Source organism: Dendropsophus ebraccatus, chromosome 4 (genome assembly GCF_027789765.1).
Source record: "Dendropsophus ebraccatus isolate aDenEbr1 chromosome 4, aDenEbr1.pat, whole genome shotgun sequence".
In the NCBI taxonomy this organism is placed as follows: Eukaryota; Metazoa; Chordata; class Amphibia; order Anura; family Hylidae; genus Dendropsophus; species Dendropsophus ebraccatus.
In genome coordinates this window covers 37437420-37456300 of record NC_091457.1, presented here as the reverse complement: position 1 = coordinate 37456300, position 18881 = coordinate 37437420, and the positions used below count along the sequence as shown (strand labels likewise).

The 18881-nt window shown below is 44.8% G+C and overlaps 2 protein-coding genes across 5 annotated transcripts in view; one reads left to right on the top strand and one right to left on the bottom strand.

The window, feature by feature from the left end:
- Positions 1 to 609: 609 nt before the first annotated feature.
- TMEM80 (transmembrane protein 80) lies at positions 610 to 10927 on the bottom strand. Of its 2 annotated transcripts, none has more exons than XM_069965605.1 (6): positions 10612 to 10927; positions 10390 to 10510; positions 7361 to 7377; positions 5214 to 5307; positions 2789 to 2881; positions 610 to 1583 (listed from the first exon to the last, which is right to left on the bottom strand). In XM_069965605.1, the coding sequence occupies exons 1-6, from the start codon at positions 10660 to 10662 to the stop codon at positions 1378 to 1380; spliced, it is 582 nt and encodes a 193-aa protein (XP_069821706.1). In that variant the 5' UTR covers positions 10663 to 10927; the 3' UTR covers positions 610 to 1377. The 2 variants fall into 2 exon arrangements, with proteins under 2 accessions (XP_069821706.1, XP_069821707.1); XM_069965606.1 differs by having other exon boundaries at positions 10622 to 10670.
- The window catches only part of DEAF1 (DEAF1 transcription factor), a 33566-nt gene continuing 24702 nt past the window's right edge, over positions 10018 to 18881 (top strand). For 2 of the 3 annotated variants that reach the window (XM_069965604.1, XM_069965602.1), the window contains exons 1-3: positions 10404 to 11116; positions 12771 to 12859; positions 13173 to 13302. In XM_069965604.1, the coding sequence (XP_069821705.1) occupies positions 10963 to 11116; positions 12771 to 12859; positions 13173 to 13302 (373 nt within the window). In that variant the 5' untranslated portion in view covers positions 10404 to 10962. Of the gene's footprint in view, positions 10154 to 10403; positions 11117 to 12770; positions 12860 to 13172; positions 13303 to 18881 lie in introns of those variants that run through there. The other variant, XM_069965603.1, reaches the window with a different exon arrangement.

Genomic DNA, 18881 nt, shown 5'->3' with positions numbered 1-18881 from the left:
GGATTGTGGGAAAGTGTGTGTTCAGGCTGGCAACAGCATGGTCACAGTTTAGAGAGAAAACCAGCAAGTGATGGAATCCATAGGGAAGAAAAATAGTACAGTAGTGTAAGTTATGCAGCTAAAAATAGCACGTTGATATATATATGTTTGTGTGTGTGTGTGTGTAAGTGTAAGTGTGGTACCACTTGTGCTCCTGTTTACACATTGTGATTTTGCTTCTGGTCTGCTGGGAATTTTCTGTAAGTGCAGTAAAAAGACAGCAGAACCACAATGTGTGAAAACTCAGCACTGGCACACGTGAACACACACCAGATAGCACCTGTGTTGTCCTGATGGGACTGTTCATGCAATGGGAAGAACTTGAATTTCCTCTTGCTCCTGCAGGTTGTTATTAGGTCACTCCCGCTTGTAAAGTGAGTAATTCTCTTACATTATACTACGGGAGACTTATCCAGATAATTTCAATATGAAGGACTGCAATGTCTTTTATCTTTTGTGCTCTTGTTTTATAAGGAGAAAAAGACAAACAAATGCACACTCTACATTTTATATGTTTAATTTAAAACAGAGTATAAAAATAAAATGTACGGATTCAATAGAAACATTTCTGTGAAAATTATACAGATCTTATCTGACATATGAACCACGATTAAAAATTTCTATAAGAACTGTAGACTGCAATTACTGTATGTATTCGGCTGTGATTTTTTAAAAAAAATTGTATAAATGACATTTTGACGATGACTTGAAGGAGGGTGGCACACACAGAGTATTTGGAAAAATGCCCCTGCAGTTTTTCATGCCTTTTTTTCTGTAACATTATAGGTACAATGCAATAAAAAAGATGCATTCCAGGGAGTGCATAGCCTTTAAAGGGGAACTATTAGCAGGTTAGATGAATCTCCCTATTGGACATCTCTTCAGCACCCGTTAGGAGCACTGCCCCGCCCCCATATAGCTGATCCAGCCAGCCAGTGCCAATCCAGCCAACCGTCTCACTGGACCATGGAGCAAAGGACTAACTGCACCAGAACGGCGTCGAGCAGGAAGGTAAGACACATAACCTTCCTCCTCTGTGTTTCCTATGCAATAAAGACATATCAGCTGGTTAGATTTGTCTAACCTGCTGATAGTTCCCCTTAAAATCTGTCCGCAGGTCAATACAAGTTATGTCTGCAGGAATCTCGAAGAGGACATTTATTACTTGTATTGTGCATATTCTGTGTATACATTACATACATTATAATTTCTTCTTATTGTTTATTGCTGATATTTGTTTAGTTGTTTGTTTATTATTATAGGTGGTTCCCGCAGAAAGGAATTCTCTTTTCTTTTGTAAAACACCAGTATAAATATCTTCATCTCCAAAAAACTAACTTATCGGAAGAATGCTGCAATGGTGAACAGCGCAAGGATTGTTTCCAGTCCATACAGTATTAGTAGGATGGCGTTGATAATCACATCTGCTCTTAGGATATAAGTCTCCCAGACAAGAAAATATACAGACAGCATGACATTGCCGGCAGTAAAGAACAGGCTGGATCCTAAGGGCAGCTCTTCTTCTCTCAGGTTTCCCCTTGTTCCTGTAATAAATACATCATCAGTCTGCATTCCATCATGAAGCTCACTGACAATATAATAGTTTTAATAAAGATAATCTATACATAAGTCATATATATCAGATATCAGCAGTATAGAACAGTGTGGATCATCTTTATCAGGTAGACCGGTTAAGGTTGCATGCGCACAGCCCAGGCTTTCTTCCTCTTTCCTACATACAGCACATGATAAGCCCGGGATTCCATCTCCTGTGATCTAGCTGTTACTGAATCCCCTATTACACGGGTCAGGTCAGCGCTCGGTTGCTTCTTGTTCCCCGCTCGCTGCCTGCACTATTACATGCCCCGACAGAGAGCGGGTAAGTGAGAGGAGGTTGTGAGGAGTTGCAGGGGGAGCCCATAGGAGATAGCGGTGGTCTGCTGACACTGCTCCTATTACACGGAGCGACGGCAGCAGATCGTTGCTCTCCACTTCATTTGTCTTTCAACATGTTGAAACGTCATGTAAACGATGCCAGCTGATCGTCGCCTTTTATTACAAAAAGTGATTGTCGGCCGTAACGGACGATAATCGGCCAAATACAACGATAATCACTTTGTGTAATAGGGCCTTTCCCTTGACAACAGAAAGTGGACAGAAGACTACAGAGAAATGACACCAGTGGCCAAGACTTTAGAGCTGTTTTTCTGGGGTAAGAGGTCATTTCTGGTAAATTGACTCCTGATTTGCAAAGATGTTAAGAACAACATAGGCTATAACATGGATGGAAGTTGTTTGAAACAACCATGACCATTTAATATTTGGCTGGTCTATGCTATTATAATTTCCTTTACCCAAACATCGGCCTTGCAATGAATCACTAAAAGGGATTGTCCTGGAAAAATGCATAATTAGCCATGCTGCCAAGGTTGTGTGGGGACATGTCAGTAATGTATACTCACCTGTCCTGAGCTGCCTGCTCTGCGCCAATGTCAGCATTTCCATCAGCTGCCAGTGGGAGTGGCATGTCAGCGCAAACGCTGACACCTACACAGAGCGGGCAGCCCAGGACAGGCAAGTATACATAATTGTTACATCCCCCACAGCGACAGCAGCATAGCTAATCATTCATTTTTCTTGGACAGCCCTTTAATAGAATCCAAAAAGGATAGAGATATATGGTTACTCTGCCTTTTTTCCATCTTTTGCTGAAACTTTTGTTTTTTACAGTGTATATGTTGCTTCTTACCCAAGTACAGCCTCACAGATTCCACAATCGCCATCAAGAAGAGAAGACCAAGATCTAATGCTAAATTAGAATCGGGATAACTGAAGACCTGACCTATGAGAAAGATGTAAAATCGTAAAAGGTGTATACTAACAACAAAACAACGACATAAGAAATTTTCCCTGTATAACCATGTCTATCAACTAGAGACAAGTGAACCTCGAGCACACTCTAGTTCGCCTGAACCTGAGCGCTCTGCATTTCATTACCGATGTGTAGCCCAAAGGAAGTCCTGGAAAACAGGGATACAGCCCATGGTACAACTTAGGGCGTCATCCAACTTCTTTAGCCATCCGTAATCAAATGCTACACACTCAGGTTTGGACAAACTAAAGCGTGCTCAAATTTTACTCATCTCTAGCATTAACTTACATGCTTTAAAGGCTGATCAAGCTTTAGAAAAACATAGCCAATTTCTTCCAGAGACAGCCTAAATCTTGTCTTCAGTTTGGGTGCAGCTTAGTTCCGCTGAAGTAAATGGTACTTAAAGGAGAAGTCTGGCGAAAATTTTTATTAAAGTATTGTATTGCCCCCCAAAAGTTATACAAATCACCAATACACACTAATTATGGGTAATGCACATAAAGAGCTTTTTTTCCTGCACCTACTACAGCATCATGGCTTCACTTCCTGGATAAAATGGTGATGTCACGACCAGACTCCCAGAGGTGTGCGGGCTGTGGCTGCTGAAGAGGATGATGGCCACAGCCCGCACAGCTCTGGGAGTCGGGTCGTGACATCACCATTTTATCCAGGAAGTAAATTTTTTGCCGGACTTCTCTTTTAATTGCAAGCCCCCACCTGAACTGGAGACAAAAGTCATGTTGTCTCTGAAATAAAGTGGCAATGTTTTTCTAATTACTTAAAGGACAACTCCCGTGCTAAGAAAAAACAAAACAAAAAAAACAATCAGAAACATAGTTTATATACTTATCATCCCTCCTGAGCTGTTACTGTTTGAATTTCCCACCGTCTGCATACAGCCTGAGCTTCATTCTCAGTCTTCATTTCTCCCTTACTTCCTGCTTCCCATGATGCACTTTGGCTGCTGTGACGTTGCAAGTCCCTCCCCCTCAATTCACTTCAACTCCCATCATACACTAAACATGACCCCTCTCTCTCTCTTCCATCAGGCTGCTGTATAATCACACAGGTTATCAGCCCCTGCACTGAAGCTGCACACACATACTGTCACTTTGCAATGTAGTGTACATTGCAAAGTGACATCTGCACAAGGAGGGAAGATAAACAAGTGACAGGACTCTTTCACTCACTGAGTCCACTTGGCAGCAGGAGAGAGTATGAGGGTAGGGGGGGGGCTGCCTATGTGCTGGGAGTCAGTAGTGGAGAGAAGATAAGCAAGTGACATAACTCAGATGGCTTGCAGTTGCTCAGCCAATCGGAGCTGAGCAAGCAGAGTCACCTGACAAGGGAGGGGGAGGCTGGTGAGCATCCTCACAAGAAGAAGCTGAGAGAAGAAACTGGTGACACAGTAATTAGGTCTGTGTGAGTTTCTTACACTTCCTGGTGGGGGGTTGAGGGGGGAAAAGACAGGGAAGGGAGGCAGATAGGTGATTTAAGCATATTACACAGTTATATAACTTTGTAATGTGCTTCAATTACTGGGAAAAAGTTTTTCATGGGAGTTGTCCTTTAACTCTTTATGTAAAATAAATTAAAGAGTCACTGTCATGAAAAGTAACTTTTGACATGGCATCAGGCACACCAAAAAGAGAGTCCAATAACACCAAAGAACTTGGTCCACTATGGCTGTTGAAGTGCATGGAGGGCCAACACTCCTGCAGTATCTGTGATTTGATCAGAGAAAATGTATTTTACATGATCGGGTACAGAAATGCGACATTTCAACTTACATTTCTGTACTGTTTCATGTGAAATAAATCTTCTTTGATCAAACCATAGATGCTGCAGGACTTTACTGCTTATTGTCTTCAAACATGTCAAAAGTTATTAATCACAGCGGGTCTCACTCCTGAGAACCACTGAGATCAGGAGATATAGCTGGGGAGATAACAGGAGATATACTGTGATCCACTTCCTGGCTGGTCACCAGTTCCGACAATGTAGTCTCATAGAATACATTGTCAGAATTGGTCATTACAGAGATACAGCTGGGGAGTTATTGGCATAGCTGCTGCGCTCTCTCTGCTATGATCAATAACTTTTGACGTGCGTGATGACATGTCAAAAAAAAATTTCATGACACCATTTTTATAGAATATATGCACAAAACCTGCATAGGCACAGACATTTAAGTTAGTGGATTTAGTACAAGTACGCCGTAGTATAGGGCTATGTTCACACAGCATTAAGATCTTAAGATATTAAGATATAATAGTTGACCAAACTTCTGCCCGGTACTTACATTTATAAATGATCATAAGCAGGGTCGCTACAAAATAAAAAACATAATACACAACATTGATGTAAAATAGGATTTGCAGAGGAACAGATGATCGCTGGTAATTTACTGTTGAGAAAAACAACTAGAAGATAATGGAGAGTACAAACAATAAAGAGCATCACAACTGCAGGCACTAAAAGCTTACAACCACTGGACTGAAGATATATGCTAGAGAATACAGAAGAAATGTTATCGCTATTATCTCCCATTATGAATAGATGTATAATTCTCAGTCGCCATTGTTAGATGCAAGAAAGTCTGGAAGCTACTGTGGGTGCACCACCAGAGAAGGCTTCAACTACAACATTGATGCAGCTTATTCACAGTGGGGGACATTTATCAAGACTGGTGTAGTCGTACACAGGTCTTAAATGATGCCCCGCCCCCTTTTCCCTGGCTGGATTTACTAAGAGGTGTACGCCTTTTGGTAAAGCTGGCCGACCCTGCACCTGGCTCAGTCATTGTGCAGCAACAAATCTACACCTGCTCTTATTATGACTTACACCTACCAGCAGGCGCAAATCATGATAAATCTGGCCACGCCTCCTCTCCACCTTAGGTCCACACATCAGGCGAGCCGGGATTACAGCTGGCGTACGCCACGGAGAAGGCAAGAATCTACACATCATTGATAAATCTCCCCCAAGTGTTTGAAAATATTAAAGCTATACTGTACTTTACTCTCCAGGCTCCCTGATGTCCTTCTGGCGTCTCCGCTGGCACTTCTGAAACCGTCCCTAAAGTGACTAGTAGCTCAGCCAATCACTGGCTGTGGTGCTGCACCATCTCAGTCAGTGATTGGCTGAGATGCCTGTCACTTAAGACACGTGTCAGGAGTGCCAGCAGCGGCTGCATAGAACCCAGAGGAACACCAGAGAGCGTGGAGAGGTAAAATATAGCTTTTTTTTTTTTTTACATGTACCATATTTTCCGGCGTATAAGACGACCCCTGACTTTTAAGAAGACTGTCAGGGGGTTCGCCTTATACGCCGGAAAATGTTAACCCCTGCCTGATCGCAGCAGGGTTTACCAGCTGGAGCTCTGCTGCAGTCAGGCAGGCGTTAAAGGGGTACTCCAGCGGGGGGGGGGGGGGGGGATTTTTTCCTGGGACCGGGGAGGAGGTGGGTAAGGGAAATGATGTCCACTCACCTCCCCAGTTCCAGCGGCGGCGCTCCAGTCCCCGGTTCCCGGCCGCTTCCTGGTGTCTGACGCGGGCCCGAGACGTAACGTCTCAGGTTCGCTCAGCCAGTCAGTGACGGAGGTGGGATCCGTTTCAAGTCCGCTCAGATCCCGCCTCTGTCACTGACTGGCTAAGTGGACCTGAGACGTATCGTCTCGGGCCCGCGTCAGACACCAAGGAGCGGCCGGGGACCGGAGCGATGCGATGCAGGACCCGCCGCTGGAACCGGGGAGGTTCCAGTACCCCGCTGGAGTACCCCTTTAACTGCAGCTAAAGAAAAAAAAAAAAACAATCAACTCCCCTGTGACCCGTTCCCGGCAGCTGCGCGTCTCCTGTCCCATTCACGGTGCAGGCAGTGTGACGTACACTGCCTGCGGCGAAGGTCCCCAAAGCTCTCCCAGGCAGCCGAGTGTTTGATCAGAGTAGCTCAGAGACACTCGGCCACTGGGAGAGCTTCGAGAGAATGACAGAGGCTTCGGGGACTTCCGGAGCCTCTGTCATTCTAGTAGAGTAGAATTTTTTTTTATAGTGGTATGCTGGGTATGGTCACCCCATACGGTGGGGATGGGGTCATTTTTGAGCTCCCCCACCGTATGGGGCGACCATACCCAGCATATAAGACAACCCCCAACTTCTAAGAATTTTTATCGGGGTTAAAAATCGTCTTAAACACTAGCAAGGGATGCATGGACATTGCCATGCCATTATCATCAAGCCATGTAATAGGCTCTGTCTAGCAGATCGGTGCTCCCTTACACCATGTGTTCTTTTTTTCTCCCCCTACCAAAGGTGTATGATGCGTAGTTGTCCTGGCACTTAAATCAGGACAAATGTGACCTTTCTTTCCGGTTAGGTTGTAAAATATAATTCCCATATGTATGTGGGACGCCTAGTGCGACGACAGGATTACACTTCCTCTAAAGGATACGACCAGTGGGCCCTTTCCTGTGGAGAAAAAACAAGTAAATTACAGTACAAGTCTATTATAAATGACACAAAGCAGCCAATCACATTCTAGTTTTCATCTTATATTATTACTAAAGACAAGTGACGCACTAGTTTACAATCAATGTTGCTCATAAATTCTATTAAAATTTTTTTAGTCTGAATTTGGGGAGTTGTTTTGGGCAAATCTAATAAAGGAACAGTGACTCCTCTTTATAGGCAAGAGTCTGTACTAGGAAGTGAAGTAAACTCATTCTTACCTAATGACTGTTGACCCCTTTTCTGTGGCAGCCATTTTGTGACAATGACATCATCAAGAGGGGGGTGGGTCTAAGTCCTGTTAAGCCAGCCTCCCTTTGTCAGATGACACAGGTTGCTCAGCTCTGATTGGCTAAGCAAGCTGTAAGCCGTCTAGCAGTTTAACACAGTCAGTTAGACATCACAGGAGACAAAGTGCATAATGGGAAAGGCCAAACCAGGAAGTGAAGAAAAAATGAAGACACCAACTGGAGCTTTAGGGACCTGCAAACAGCGGGAAATTCGAACAGAGGCAGACTCAGGAGGCAAGGGGATGGTAAGTGTAAAAACTATGTTTATGATTGATTGATTTTTTTTTTTTTTTATCAGCAGCACTGGAGTACCCCTTTAATGCCTCAGTTCACTGTAGGCACCTGTGGTAACCATAGCAACCATGAGCTGTGAGGACAATCACTTATGTCATAAAGAAAGTTCCATATAAGAGAGGTACGCTGCCTGGATCACTGCCATCTTGAATGTGCCAGAGGGCCTTGTGCTTGACTACTCTCTCCTACCCTTGATATAATTTGAAGGTTCTAGCAGGGGAAAGAAGGTTTAGGCTACCCCTTTAATGGAGTCTCCACCTACTTGAGAGGTGGACCTAGAACTGTAGGGAAGAAAAGGGGCTTCCGCCTAGCTATTAATAAGGTGACAGATATGGCAGCCAGATCTCTGACACATCAGGTGTAGTATATTTATAGTCTATTTAGTTGGTATGCTATGCCAATTATGTTATATTAGTATTACCCTCTAAGCCCAGAGGAGGGGCAACTCTCCAGTCATGGCTCCCTCGAGGTTTCCTCTACAGGGTTTTTTCCTTGCTGGAGGGTGACTCTTTGTGAGTCTTTTTAGTGTCATGCAATTTTAAATAAAATTTGACCATTTGACATCTGATTACACCGTGTCATGTCTTTATTTTGTGTTTTTTGGTTTTATTAATTTTGCTTGGGGAGTTGGGGGTCCATCACATATTGCAGGGTTATGGAAATAATTTTTTAAATACTACTATAAAGTATTAGAAATATTAAATATTATTCATATAAATATTATATTATAAAGTCATAAATACTAAAAATGAAAAGCATGGATGCTTATAACCCATTCACTTTAATACCCAAGTCAGACAGTGGCCCCTGGAGGAGGCTGTTTAGGACACATCACACTCTTGTCTGTATATGAGTATACATAGAATTGGTGCAACGGTTTTCACACAGAACACAGACGTGGAGGGCCTGTACCAGGGTCTCCTTCCTGCACGGCAGCATCTCTGATATGATGCTGGGAGCGTGGGAACCATATAGATATGCGCTGTGCTGTGATGACCGAGCCGCAAGGAATAAGGCCTCAGTTTACACTTACTGCGATATCCAATGCATGCCTACAGAAAGTGTAACCCAGCTTTCCCAAATGCCTGAATGTCAATATTACCTATTTAGAGAGATTATTCACTGACAATCTAAGCCAGACGTGTCAAACTCAGGCCCTCCAGCTGTTTTAAAACTACAAGTCCCATCATGCCTGGACAGCCAAAGGTAAAGCTTTCGCTGTCCAGGCATGATGGGACTTGTAGTTTTGCAACAGCTGGAGGGCCTGAGTTTGACATCCCTGATCTAAGCAAATAGCAACCAAGAAGATAGCGGGCACCACCAATAGCGGGACAAACCAATGCATATACAAAAGACACAATGGGGAAGATTTATCAAACATGATGTAAAGTGAAACTGGCTCAGTTGCCCCTAGCAACCAATCAGATTCCACCTCTCATTTTCCAAAGAGCCTGTGAGGAATGAAAGGTGGAATCTGATTGGTTGCTAGGGGCAACTGAGCCAGTCTCACTTTACACCATGTTTGATCAATCTCCCCCATTGCGTCTAAGCAAATGGGACATACAGGATGGATTGCAATGATGGACCTCTGCGGCAGCACGTGATCAGAGCAAGGGACTGGGAATTGCAGTTCCCGAAATAAAAGTTGGGGGCAGCAGAGTAGCCCATGTTACCCCTTACTGCTGCCTCAATGGAAGTATATGTAGATATAAATATAACATTTGTAGTGATTCTTCAGCAGAATCCACATCAGTTACACGTGGATTTCACCCCTATGCACTGAGGGGGCAGAATATACACAGAAAAGCCAGGCTGCAGGCCGAGCATGCTACAGAGCTGATCATCTACATGCCCTGTGCCATAGAGCTGATCATCTACATGCCCTGTGCTACAGAGCTGATCGTCTACATGCCCTGTGCCATAGAGCTGATCATCTACATGCCCTGTGCTACAGAGCTGATCATCTACATGCCCTGTGCTACAGAGCTGATCATCTACATGCCCTGTGCTACAGAGCTGATCGTCTACATGTCCTGTGCTGTACAGCAGATCGTCTACATGTCCTGGGCTGTAATTAGCTACAGATTCACAGTGCGGAATCTGCACTACATCTGCTATGTCTGAATGGATCCTTAGCGCCCTTGCTGGCTCAGGTAACATTCAGGCACTGGGGTTAGGGAAAGTGTGGTAGATGAAGTATGGGGTTTCCCTATAGCAGACACTATGGTGGGTCCTAAGCTCTTCACCCAACATAAAGGAAAGATTATCTCAGCCATAGAACTCTATTATAGCATTTGATAATACAGCAGCTAACGGGGAAAAAGGGGGCTCATGGCCTTATTTTAGGGGCAAACCGACGTGTTACTATGGCAACGCGTCTCGTGCTTACCTCTTCTGGTCAGCGCCATATTTCTCGGACTTTCGGAAGCCTTCGGCTCTCTCCGCCACACACACGAAGTAGTAGGTACCGAACGGATACCGCCATGTTTGTTGAGGGCAAAACTACCTCGCTACGGTTGAATTAAAAGCGTTATAGTAATAACAGTAATACAATAGACAGTGCTATTCACTTTATTACAGTTAGATTGATAAGCGATGAGGATTTCAATGCCTTGACACACTGGCGAAGAGAACAGAGATGCAATACGACCAATTTCAACATGGCTTCTTCCTCGTCGCCGTCGTTAGGGAAAGTCGCGCGACGGCTTGTTTTGGGGCATGCGCAGTAGACGTCACGCTCGGGTGCGCTTCTTCAGCGCAGTAGCCATTTTCGGTGTGAATCGGATTTACTCGGTGGTTTCCGTCAGCGTCTCTGAATCGGGGAGTGCTCGGGAATTTCCGGACACCATCGGGTCTTTTCGCTTTATTAATTTTTGCCTTCGCGTTCCGGAAAGGGTGTTCGGGTGTTGCCGAGGTTCACTTTCGTGTCTTTCCGGAATTGGGTTCGGTTGTTTCCGGATGCATGGATGAAACTCATGCCTCCCGACTCGGCTTATCAGAAGCAGCTGCAGCAGTGGCAGCTGTGGCTGCGGCTGTACGAGATGGACCGGAGGTAACTTCGGTCACTGTAATGACCGGACCTGATGGCAGAAGTGTGTCGGGAAACGGGTACACAGGTAAGTGGTGCTGTACTGCTGACCGGCCGCTAGGTGGAACCATGAACTTTGATCTTCCCAATAGAGGTTCAACTTGTTATGTATTGCAGTACCACTAGATGGAGCTATTTACTATCGCTCTGTTTACGGCAGCCTGGTATCCATCCAGGAGTTACACAATGGTACACACTGATTCTATGTGACCAAACCCAAGAGCTGGGGAAGCCACCAAGTTAGTGATGGAGAAATGATATCACATCTCTAATAAATCCTGGTTATGAGTCCTGTGAGCTGTGTCACTCCATGACTGACAGCCGGCAAATGAATAAGCTCTTTACAGACACAGCTGCCAGTTATGTGAGCCCGCCCTCCTGACTTATAACCCACAAGACTCATTTGAAGGGAACCCTCAAGTTAAATATACAGTCAAACCTGAAGACAGCAATTTATAGAGCAGGAGAAGCTTAGTAGTTTGTCTTAAAAGTCCCAGGATAACTTGTCATTTACTCATGTAAACCTCTGCTCCTTCTGTGCTAAGTAGTCAAGTGGGCGGTCCTAGTCAGTGACTGACCATTATCTTCTTATACACACATAAACAATAATAGGTGTCAATCACTAAGTATGACTGCCAACTTGACTTCTTAGTCCACAATGAACAGGGTTTTGCATGGATAAATGACAAGTTATCTTCAAACCTTTTTTTTTTGTATATCAATCTGCTTAGCGCCTCCTGCTCTATAACATGACATCTGCAGATTGGACTGCGTTTTCATGGTGATAGGTTCCCTTTAAATGTGTTGTGGGTTATAAGTCCAGAGGGTGGGTTCACACACTGATTGACAGCTGTATCTGTAAGACAGCAGTGTGGCATATGACCACTGTGGCTACTGATTGGCTGCCGCTAGTACAAAATCAGCATTGATCACTGGAGGGATTCAAGAGATGATAAAGCGCTGCGGAATCTGTTGGCACTATAAAAATAAATATATTATTATAGTAAAGTGAATCTACCACTAGTACATTGCTTTTTTGTTTTTTATATGAATTAACAGGCGCGGGGATGCCCTGCCGTGTCACAGAAAGGAGGGCAGATCATCTCACTGGGGACCAGCTGGCCGCTTCATACCCAGCCGGTGCTCAGTAATAGACCAGTGCCATTTGCAGGAACCAGGGTGTAGTTCTAAAAAAAAAGACTGTGGCACCAGCTACCCCGTGCCAGTGCCGGTCTATTGATGTAAAAAACAACAAAAAAGCTATGTACTACTGGTAGATTCGCTTTAACTGACTGAGATGGTACATGTTGTCATTTATCTGGTGTTCTTCTCTCTGTTGTGTGGAAAGAACAAGCTTTTAGTTTAAATTCTTCAACCTGATTGCATTTATTATTATTTTCTATTTTGTTTTTGTATCTTATTGTATTTTATAACAAAACAAAAAATAAATAAATTGAATTTTAAGTACAGAAAGCCTGGCCTGGCTATCCTGAGGCTATGGCTACACCTAGGGTTATTTCTCACTGTGAAATAGCTTGGTATAGGAAAGTATTGAGTAGCTAGAAAATCTCTGTAAAATGACTGGAGTCAAACCCGCCACATATGGATGGAAAGATACACACGCACAGAAAGTGACCTTTATCCTTTTTTGCTTGACTGTTATTGTCTGTGTTACTTTGCAGAAGTCACAGTGTCCAGTGTTGGCGCTCCAGGAGAAAATGTTTTCACTACTTCGGTGGCCAGCACAGCCTCCCTATCAGATCATGTACTTGTGAGTATTGTATTTTAGATATTATCCTACCAGTTTGTTGGCTCACAGCGGTGTGCTTCCAGTGTGCAGGAATTCCATCATATATATATCCCTTATACACCATAAGCTGTTTGGTGGGGCCTGACTGGAATGAGTACTATAGAGAACGACTAGAGTGATAGCCACTCTGTTCATTCCAGGTACTTTGTCTCCACCCTCTGGATTGGTTACCTTGTGTCCTGTTGAGTTACATTGTTGTTGAGTATTGACATTGCTGATGTGTTAGAGGCGTTCTAAGTGTGAACAGGTTTTTGCTGTAATCTTTATATTGCAGGCGGAGAGGGCTTCACTTCAGATTGGAGATACTCTAAGCACAGAGAAAGCCACACTTATTGTAGTACATACTGATGGCAGCATCATGGACACCCAGAATATTAAAGTGCCAACAGCCTCCATGACACCAGGTGAGGAGCCGAGTGATGTTCTTTCAGGACCCCTTCATACAGCTGATATCTGTGCCCATTATATGTCACCTTTCCATAAAGAACCTGCACCAAGCACGAACCTGCTGATAGTTTACCCACCTTCCCTTCCTGGCGCCATCCTCCTGTCACTTGCCGTTTTCGTGAAATTCAATCTTATAAAACTATGCAAATTAACTAGTTAGGAGCACTGGGAGTAGATTCGGATGTTTTCCTTTAACAGGTTATTTAATTTGTAACTGTACAATAAATAAATAAATAAAGCAAAAAAGCTAGTCATTATGAGCTTTTTACCCCTGGTCATAAAGAGGTTAAATGGGATATTCCAGTTGAATAATCCCATTTTCCGATGAATCCCCCTCAGGGATTAGGATAAAGTTCACAGGTCCGACTACTGAATCTCCTAGTGATTATCCAATTCTTGCAGGTAAACTACCAGAATGGGCGTTGGCGCTGCAGGGGGAACACATGGGGCATATGGACAAGGCTTCCAATAGGAACAAGTCATGTAGCTCTCTGGTTTGCATTTTTTCCTTATATAACTGCCAGGGGGCTACATGTGAAAAGGAAGATAACCCTTCTAACATTGTGCGTTTTTTTTCAACCTTGTAAAAAGATAAATTCCCATTTAGTGCAATGCAAAATGTGACTTCTGTGGATAAAGCAATGCTTAGGATCAGGCTGTCTGAATGTATAGGGCCTTAGTGCCTTTCTAAATGAGGTCACTATGGAATTACAAGTGGCATTACACATGGTATGTTAAGCTTACATATTTTGCACAAATGTCGATTTATTAGTTCTCAGCAATGTCAACTCAGATTCTGGGTTTCATGTTATCTTCATTATTTCCTGCAGATGGCGCTCTAATACTGTCACATTGTTAGATAACTAGAATACCAAAGGCTATTGGGATTAATGGCCTAAATTTATAGCGCAGGTAACAGCTCCAACATAAGACCGTAAGAGGCAAGTGGATGAGAAGTCTTAGATCTTGTCCACATGCTCTAGGCTACTCCACTGGACTTGCAGGAATGCTGTGGATTTTTACTTTTAGCAGGAATAAATTAGCAAGGAAATCCTTGTGTTACATGTGAGGATTTTGCTGTGGCTCTTTCTTAGATCTGCAACAACAATTGCAATGACAATTCTCCATTGCCTTAAAGTGACTGTACCACCAGGCCCAGGCTGAAGCACTGGAGGCAGGCTGACCCACCCTTAGTGGGAGGAAACCCTAGCCCCTCTATGATAGGGTTCCATTGATTCTAATGGAGTCACGTCATGGAGGGGCTGGAGTTTCTTCCCACTAAGGGTGGGTCGGTCCGCCTCCAGTGCTTCAGCCTGGGTCTGGTGGTACAGTCATTTTAAACACTCTGTGCTGTGCTACCCACTAAAGTTCCACTGAATTAAGCCAGCTTCAGTCCTCTGGCATGTATTAAGCCAGGAGCTTGGTTGTAGACTTGGGCTTCCATTAGACAACAAGCAATGCTAAAAAGAGAAGACAATATAAAGAAGAATTAAGGTCACTTCTTCTTTTATATATAATATTGTTTTTACCCTGACGCCCAATGACAGCACCCCTGGAGAGGACCTCCCACCGCAGGACAGGAAACCTGTGAAGATAAAAGCTTGACACACCTCTCCACACCTCAGTTCAGGTTTCCTGTCCTGCGGATAGGAGGCCTGCGAAGCGTCCCATCCGGGATGAAGATTCTTTTTCATACCTCTCCGTGCCGGCTGCAGGTCCCCCGGACGGCCTTTGCCTAGTGGGGCTCCCTGAGGGAATAAGCCTGTCTCAGGACAGCCTCCCTAAGTCTGGTGATGTCGGGCCCCCTTCATTTCCCCTCTGCTGCAGCTCCGGCACGTTCCTCGCCCGCCACCCCCGGAGACTCCGCGGTATACCGGGCTCTCTGGGTAAGTGGTGTGGCTCGGTGTGCTGGGGAAGTGGTGGAGCAGGGGAGCCATCTCTCTTCCTCTCCGGCTTCGGCGCGCGTCTGCGCATGCGCAGGCGCGCCGACGTACGGGGTGCGCGGCGTGACGCACGTACGTGTGCGTGACGCGCTGACGTCACTTCCGGGTTTCGGCCCGGGATCATTCAAAGCCAGAGGGGGAAGGAGGGAACAGTGTCCACAAGCCTCTAGCGTCCAGGAGGCATTCTGAGACCGCTCACCAGCCAGCCAGTCAGCCGTTTATCTCCATTGCTGACAATCTCCTTCTGCTATGATGTCTGATTCGGCAGAAAAAGGAGAAAATGGACGCCGTGACCACCATGATCGCAGATCATCCAGAGACTCTACTCCAGTACTTATGAGACTCGTCCTTCTGCTTGGTGAGACCGAATCCTTTATATGATATTAATGCTAGATTCGTATGGTTTATTATAGGGCTCCAGATCAAGTACTAGATCTTTTGGGAAAGCCACATCCAAAGCACATCATAAAGAATGTGCAGAATATAAAACTCCCCTGAGGGATGATTATGTCAGAACCCTGTGCCCATCATGTATTAATAACCTTGTTGCCCAGGAGTCATCAGCTCTAGCAGAGAGCATTAAAAAAATCGTGAGAGATGAAATTCAACTCTCAATGAGGAGCATGACTACTTCATTGCCTTCAGCTTCCTCCTCTTCAGCACTCTTACCCTCGGTTATGCCTTTGGCATCCGATTTGTCTGGTGAACCTTCCCCTCCTCATAGAGAAGTCTTATTAGAGGAGGGCGAGATTAACCTGATAAATTCCTCAGGTGAGGATGATTCCGACTCCGGAACTAAAACTAAATCCCTGTTTCCAGTCGAGGATACTGACCAGCTTATTAAGGCTATTAGAGCCTCTATGAATATGGAGGATGCCAAAATGCCAAAATCCTTATATGAAGGATTGGCTCCTAAGAAATCTCATACATTCTCACTACATAGTAGTATTAAATCCATCATTAACAAAGAATGGGAGAATCCAGACAGGAAGTTTTTCACTCCCAGATATTTTAAAATGAAGTATCCTTTCGAGGAAGGAGAGTGCAGTTCCTGGGATAGACCCCCGGCCATTGACGCGGCAGTAGCAAAGATAGCTAAGCGCAATACCTTACCCTTTGAAGATCTAGGGACATTACCCGACCCCATGGATAAAAGAGCTGACTTTTATAATAAGAAGACTTGGGAGGCAGCAGCAGGTTCCCTAAGAACCAGTATAGCCAGCACTTGTGTGGCCCGCTCCCTTAGAGTTTGGTTATCGGATCTTAAATCTGCCTTATCCAAGGATCCCTCATGTGAAAAATTGGTAGAAGACCAATTCTTTCAAAAGCAGTGGATTTCTTAGCAGACGCCTCCTTAGACTCTATTAAGATGTCTGCTAGAGCAGCTGCTTTATCAAATTCGGCTTGAAGAGCTTTGTGGATTAAACCATGGAAGGGTGAAATGGCTGCGAAAAGTAAACTTTGTTCCATCCCTTGTGACGGAAAATTTTTATTTGGTCCGATCCTAGATTCCTTACTAGAAAAGGCGGCTGACGGAAAAAAGAAATTCCCTTCACAGTTCAGACAGGACTCCTCCTCCTCCTCTAGGGGGGGGGTAGACAGTCTAAGAGACCCTTTCGCACCTCATCTCAAGACAGTAGGAAGATTCGTGTCCCCACAAAGGGAAAAGGATTCTTTAATACCAAGGATAACAAACCCAAACCCCCTCCCCAATGACGGGGTCCCGGTGGGGGGACGTCTGACTCTCTTTGCTCACGTCTGGAGAAGCATTTCCTCCAGCCCGTGGGTCCTGAGCACAATATCCTGGGGATTGCTCCTGGAATTCAGGAGTTATCTCGGAGTCAGATATCTTCCCACTCGGATCCTTTCAGACCCCTTGAAACAGTTGGTGATAGAGTCAGAGGTTCAGTTGCTGCTAAAGAAAAAGGTACTAGTCCCAGTCCCTCCTTCAGAGATAACACAGGGATTCTACTCCCCTCTTTTTTTGGTGAAAAAACCAAATGGGTCCTTCAGAGTCATTATCAATTTGAAGGATCTGAACAAACACTTAATGTACAAGAGATTCCGTATGGAGACTCTAAAGTCAACAGTGAACCTCCTCTTCCCAAATTGTTACATGGCGTCAATCGATTTAGAGGACGCCTACTACCATGTCCCCATACATCCCAGTCATCAAAAGTACCTCAGGGTAGCGGTATGCTTACAGGGCAAATGGACTCATCTTCAATACAGAGCACTCCCATTCGGGATCTCTCAGGCTCCAAGAGTCTTTACCAAGATCGTCTCGGAAATGGCAGCTTACATCAGAACGAAGGACATCCTTTTAATTCCTTATTTAGACGACTTTTTACTAGTCTCAGAGTCATCCCCTCTACTTCTGCAACAGATCCAAGAGGCATTCTCACTAATCACTTCCCTGGGATGGAATATAAATCATCTAAAATCCAACCTCATACCATCTCAAAAATGCATCTTCCTCGGAGTCCTCCTGGACTCAAAGCTACAAACTTCCTTTCTTCCTATCCAAAAACAAGAAGCCTTAATAGGTCGAGTCCGAGACCTGTTCTTGGAGCACAGTCCCTCATTCAGACTGGCAATGTCCATCCTAGGACTAATGACATCATGTATTCCCTCAGTCCAGTGGGCACAATTTCATTCCAGAGCTCTACAAAACAATATACTTCAACTCTGGGACAAACAGCAGTCTTCCCCAAACCTATCCTTCCATCTGAATTCCGGAGCGAAAATCAGCCTGCTTTGGTGGACGGACTCTGTAAACCTTTCAAAAGGGGTGAGATGGACCCCAGTAGAAGTTATAAGAATTACAACAGACGCCAGCCCCTGGGGGTGGGGGGCTCACTCAGGTCATCAGCTACTCCAGGGTTCCTGGCCTCAAAATATAACCCACATGTCCTCGAATTACAAGGAACTTCGGGCAGTCCAGTTTGCCCTGGAGAACCTGGCCCATGTGATATCATCAAAGGATGTCTTGATATACTCGGACAATACAACTGCGGTAGCGTATATCAACAAGCAAGGAGGCACCAGATGTCAAGCTCTACTTCATCTGTCAACTCAAATTTTCAGCTTTGCAGAAAAGAACCTTTCCTCCCTTTCTGCAGTCCACCTGAAAGGGACCCAGAATCAAACAGCAGACTTTTTGAGCAGAGTCCATCTCAGCCAGTCAGAGTGGGGGCTCAACATAGAAACCTTCAACATGATAGTAGAAAGGTTCGGTTCGCCGACTGTGGATCTATTTGCAACCAGGGAGAACAGAAAACTCCGCAAATTCTTCTCCCTAAATCCCAAGGACTCTCCAACAGCAGTAGATGCCTTTGCCCAGAGTTGGAAACACATCAAAGGTTACGCCTTTCCCCCACTCAATCTCATTCCAAAAGTCCTAAAGAAGGTGATGGAAGACAAGGCGAATATAATTCTGCTTGCTCCGTTTTGGCCAAGGAGACCCTGGTTCACCAGACTGAGACAGCTATCCCAGTGTCCTCCCTGGATCCTCCCAGACAGGGAAGATCTTCTCCTCCAGGGCCCAGTCCGTCATCCAGGCTCACCTCACCTACACTTAACAGCCTGGATGC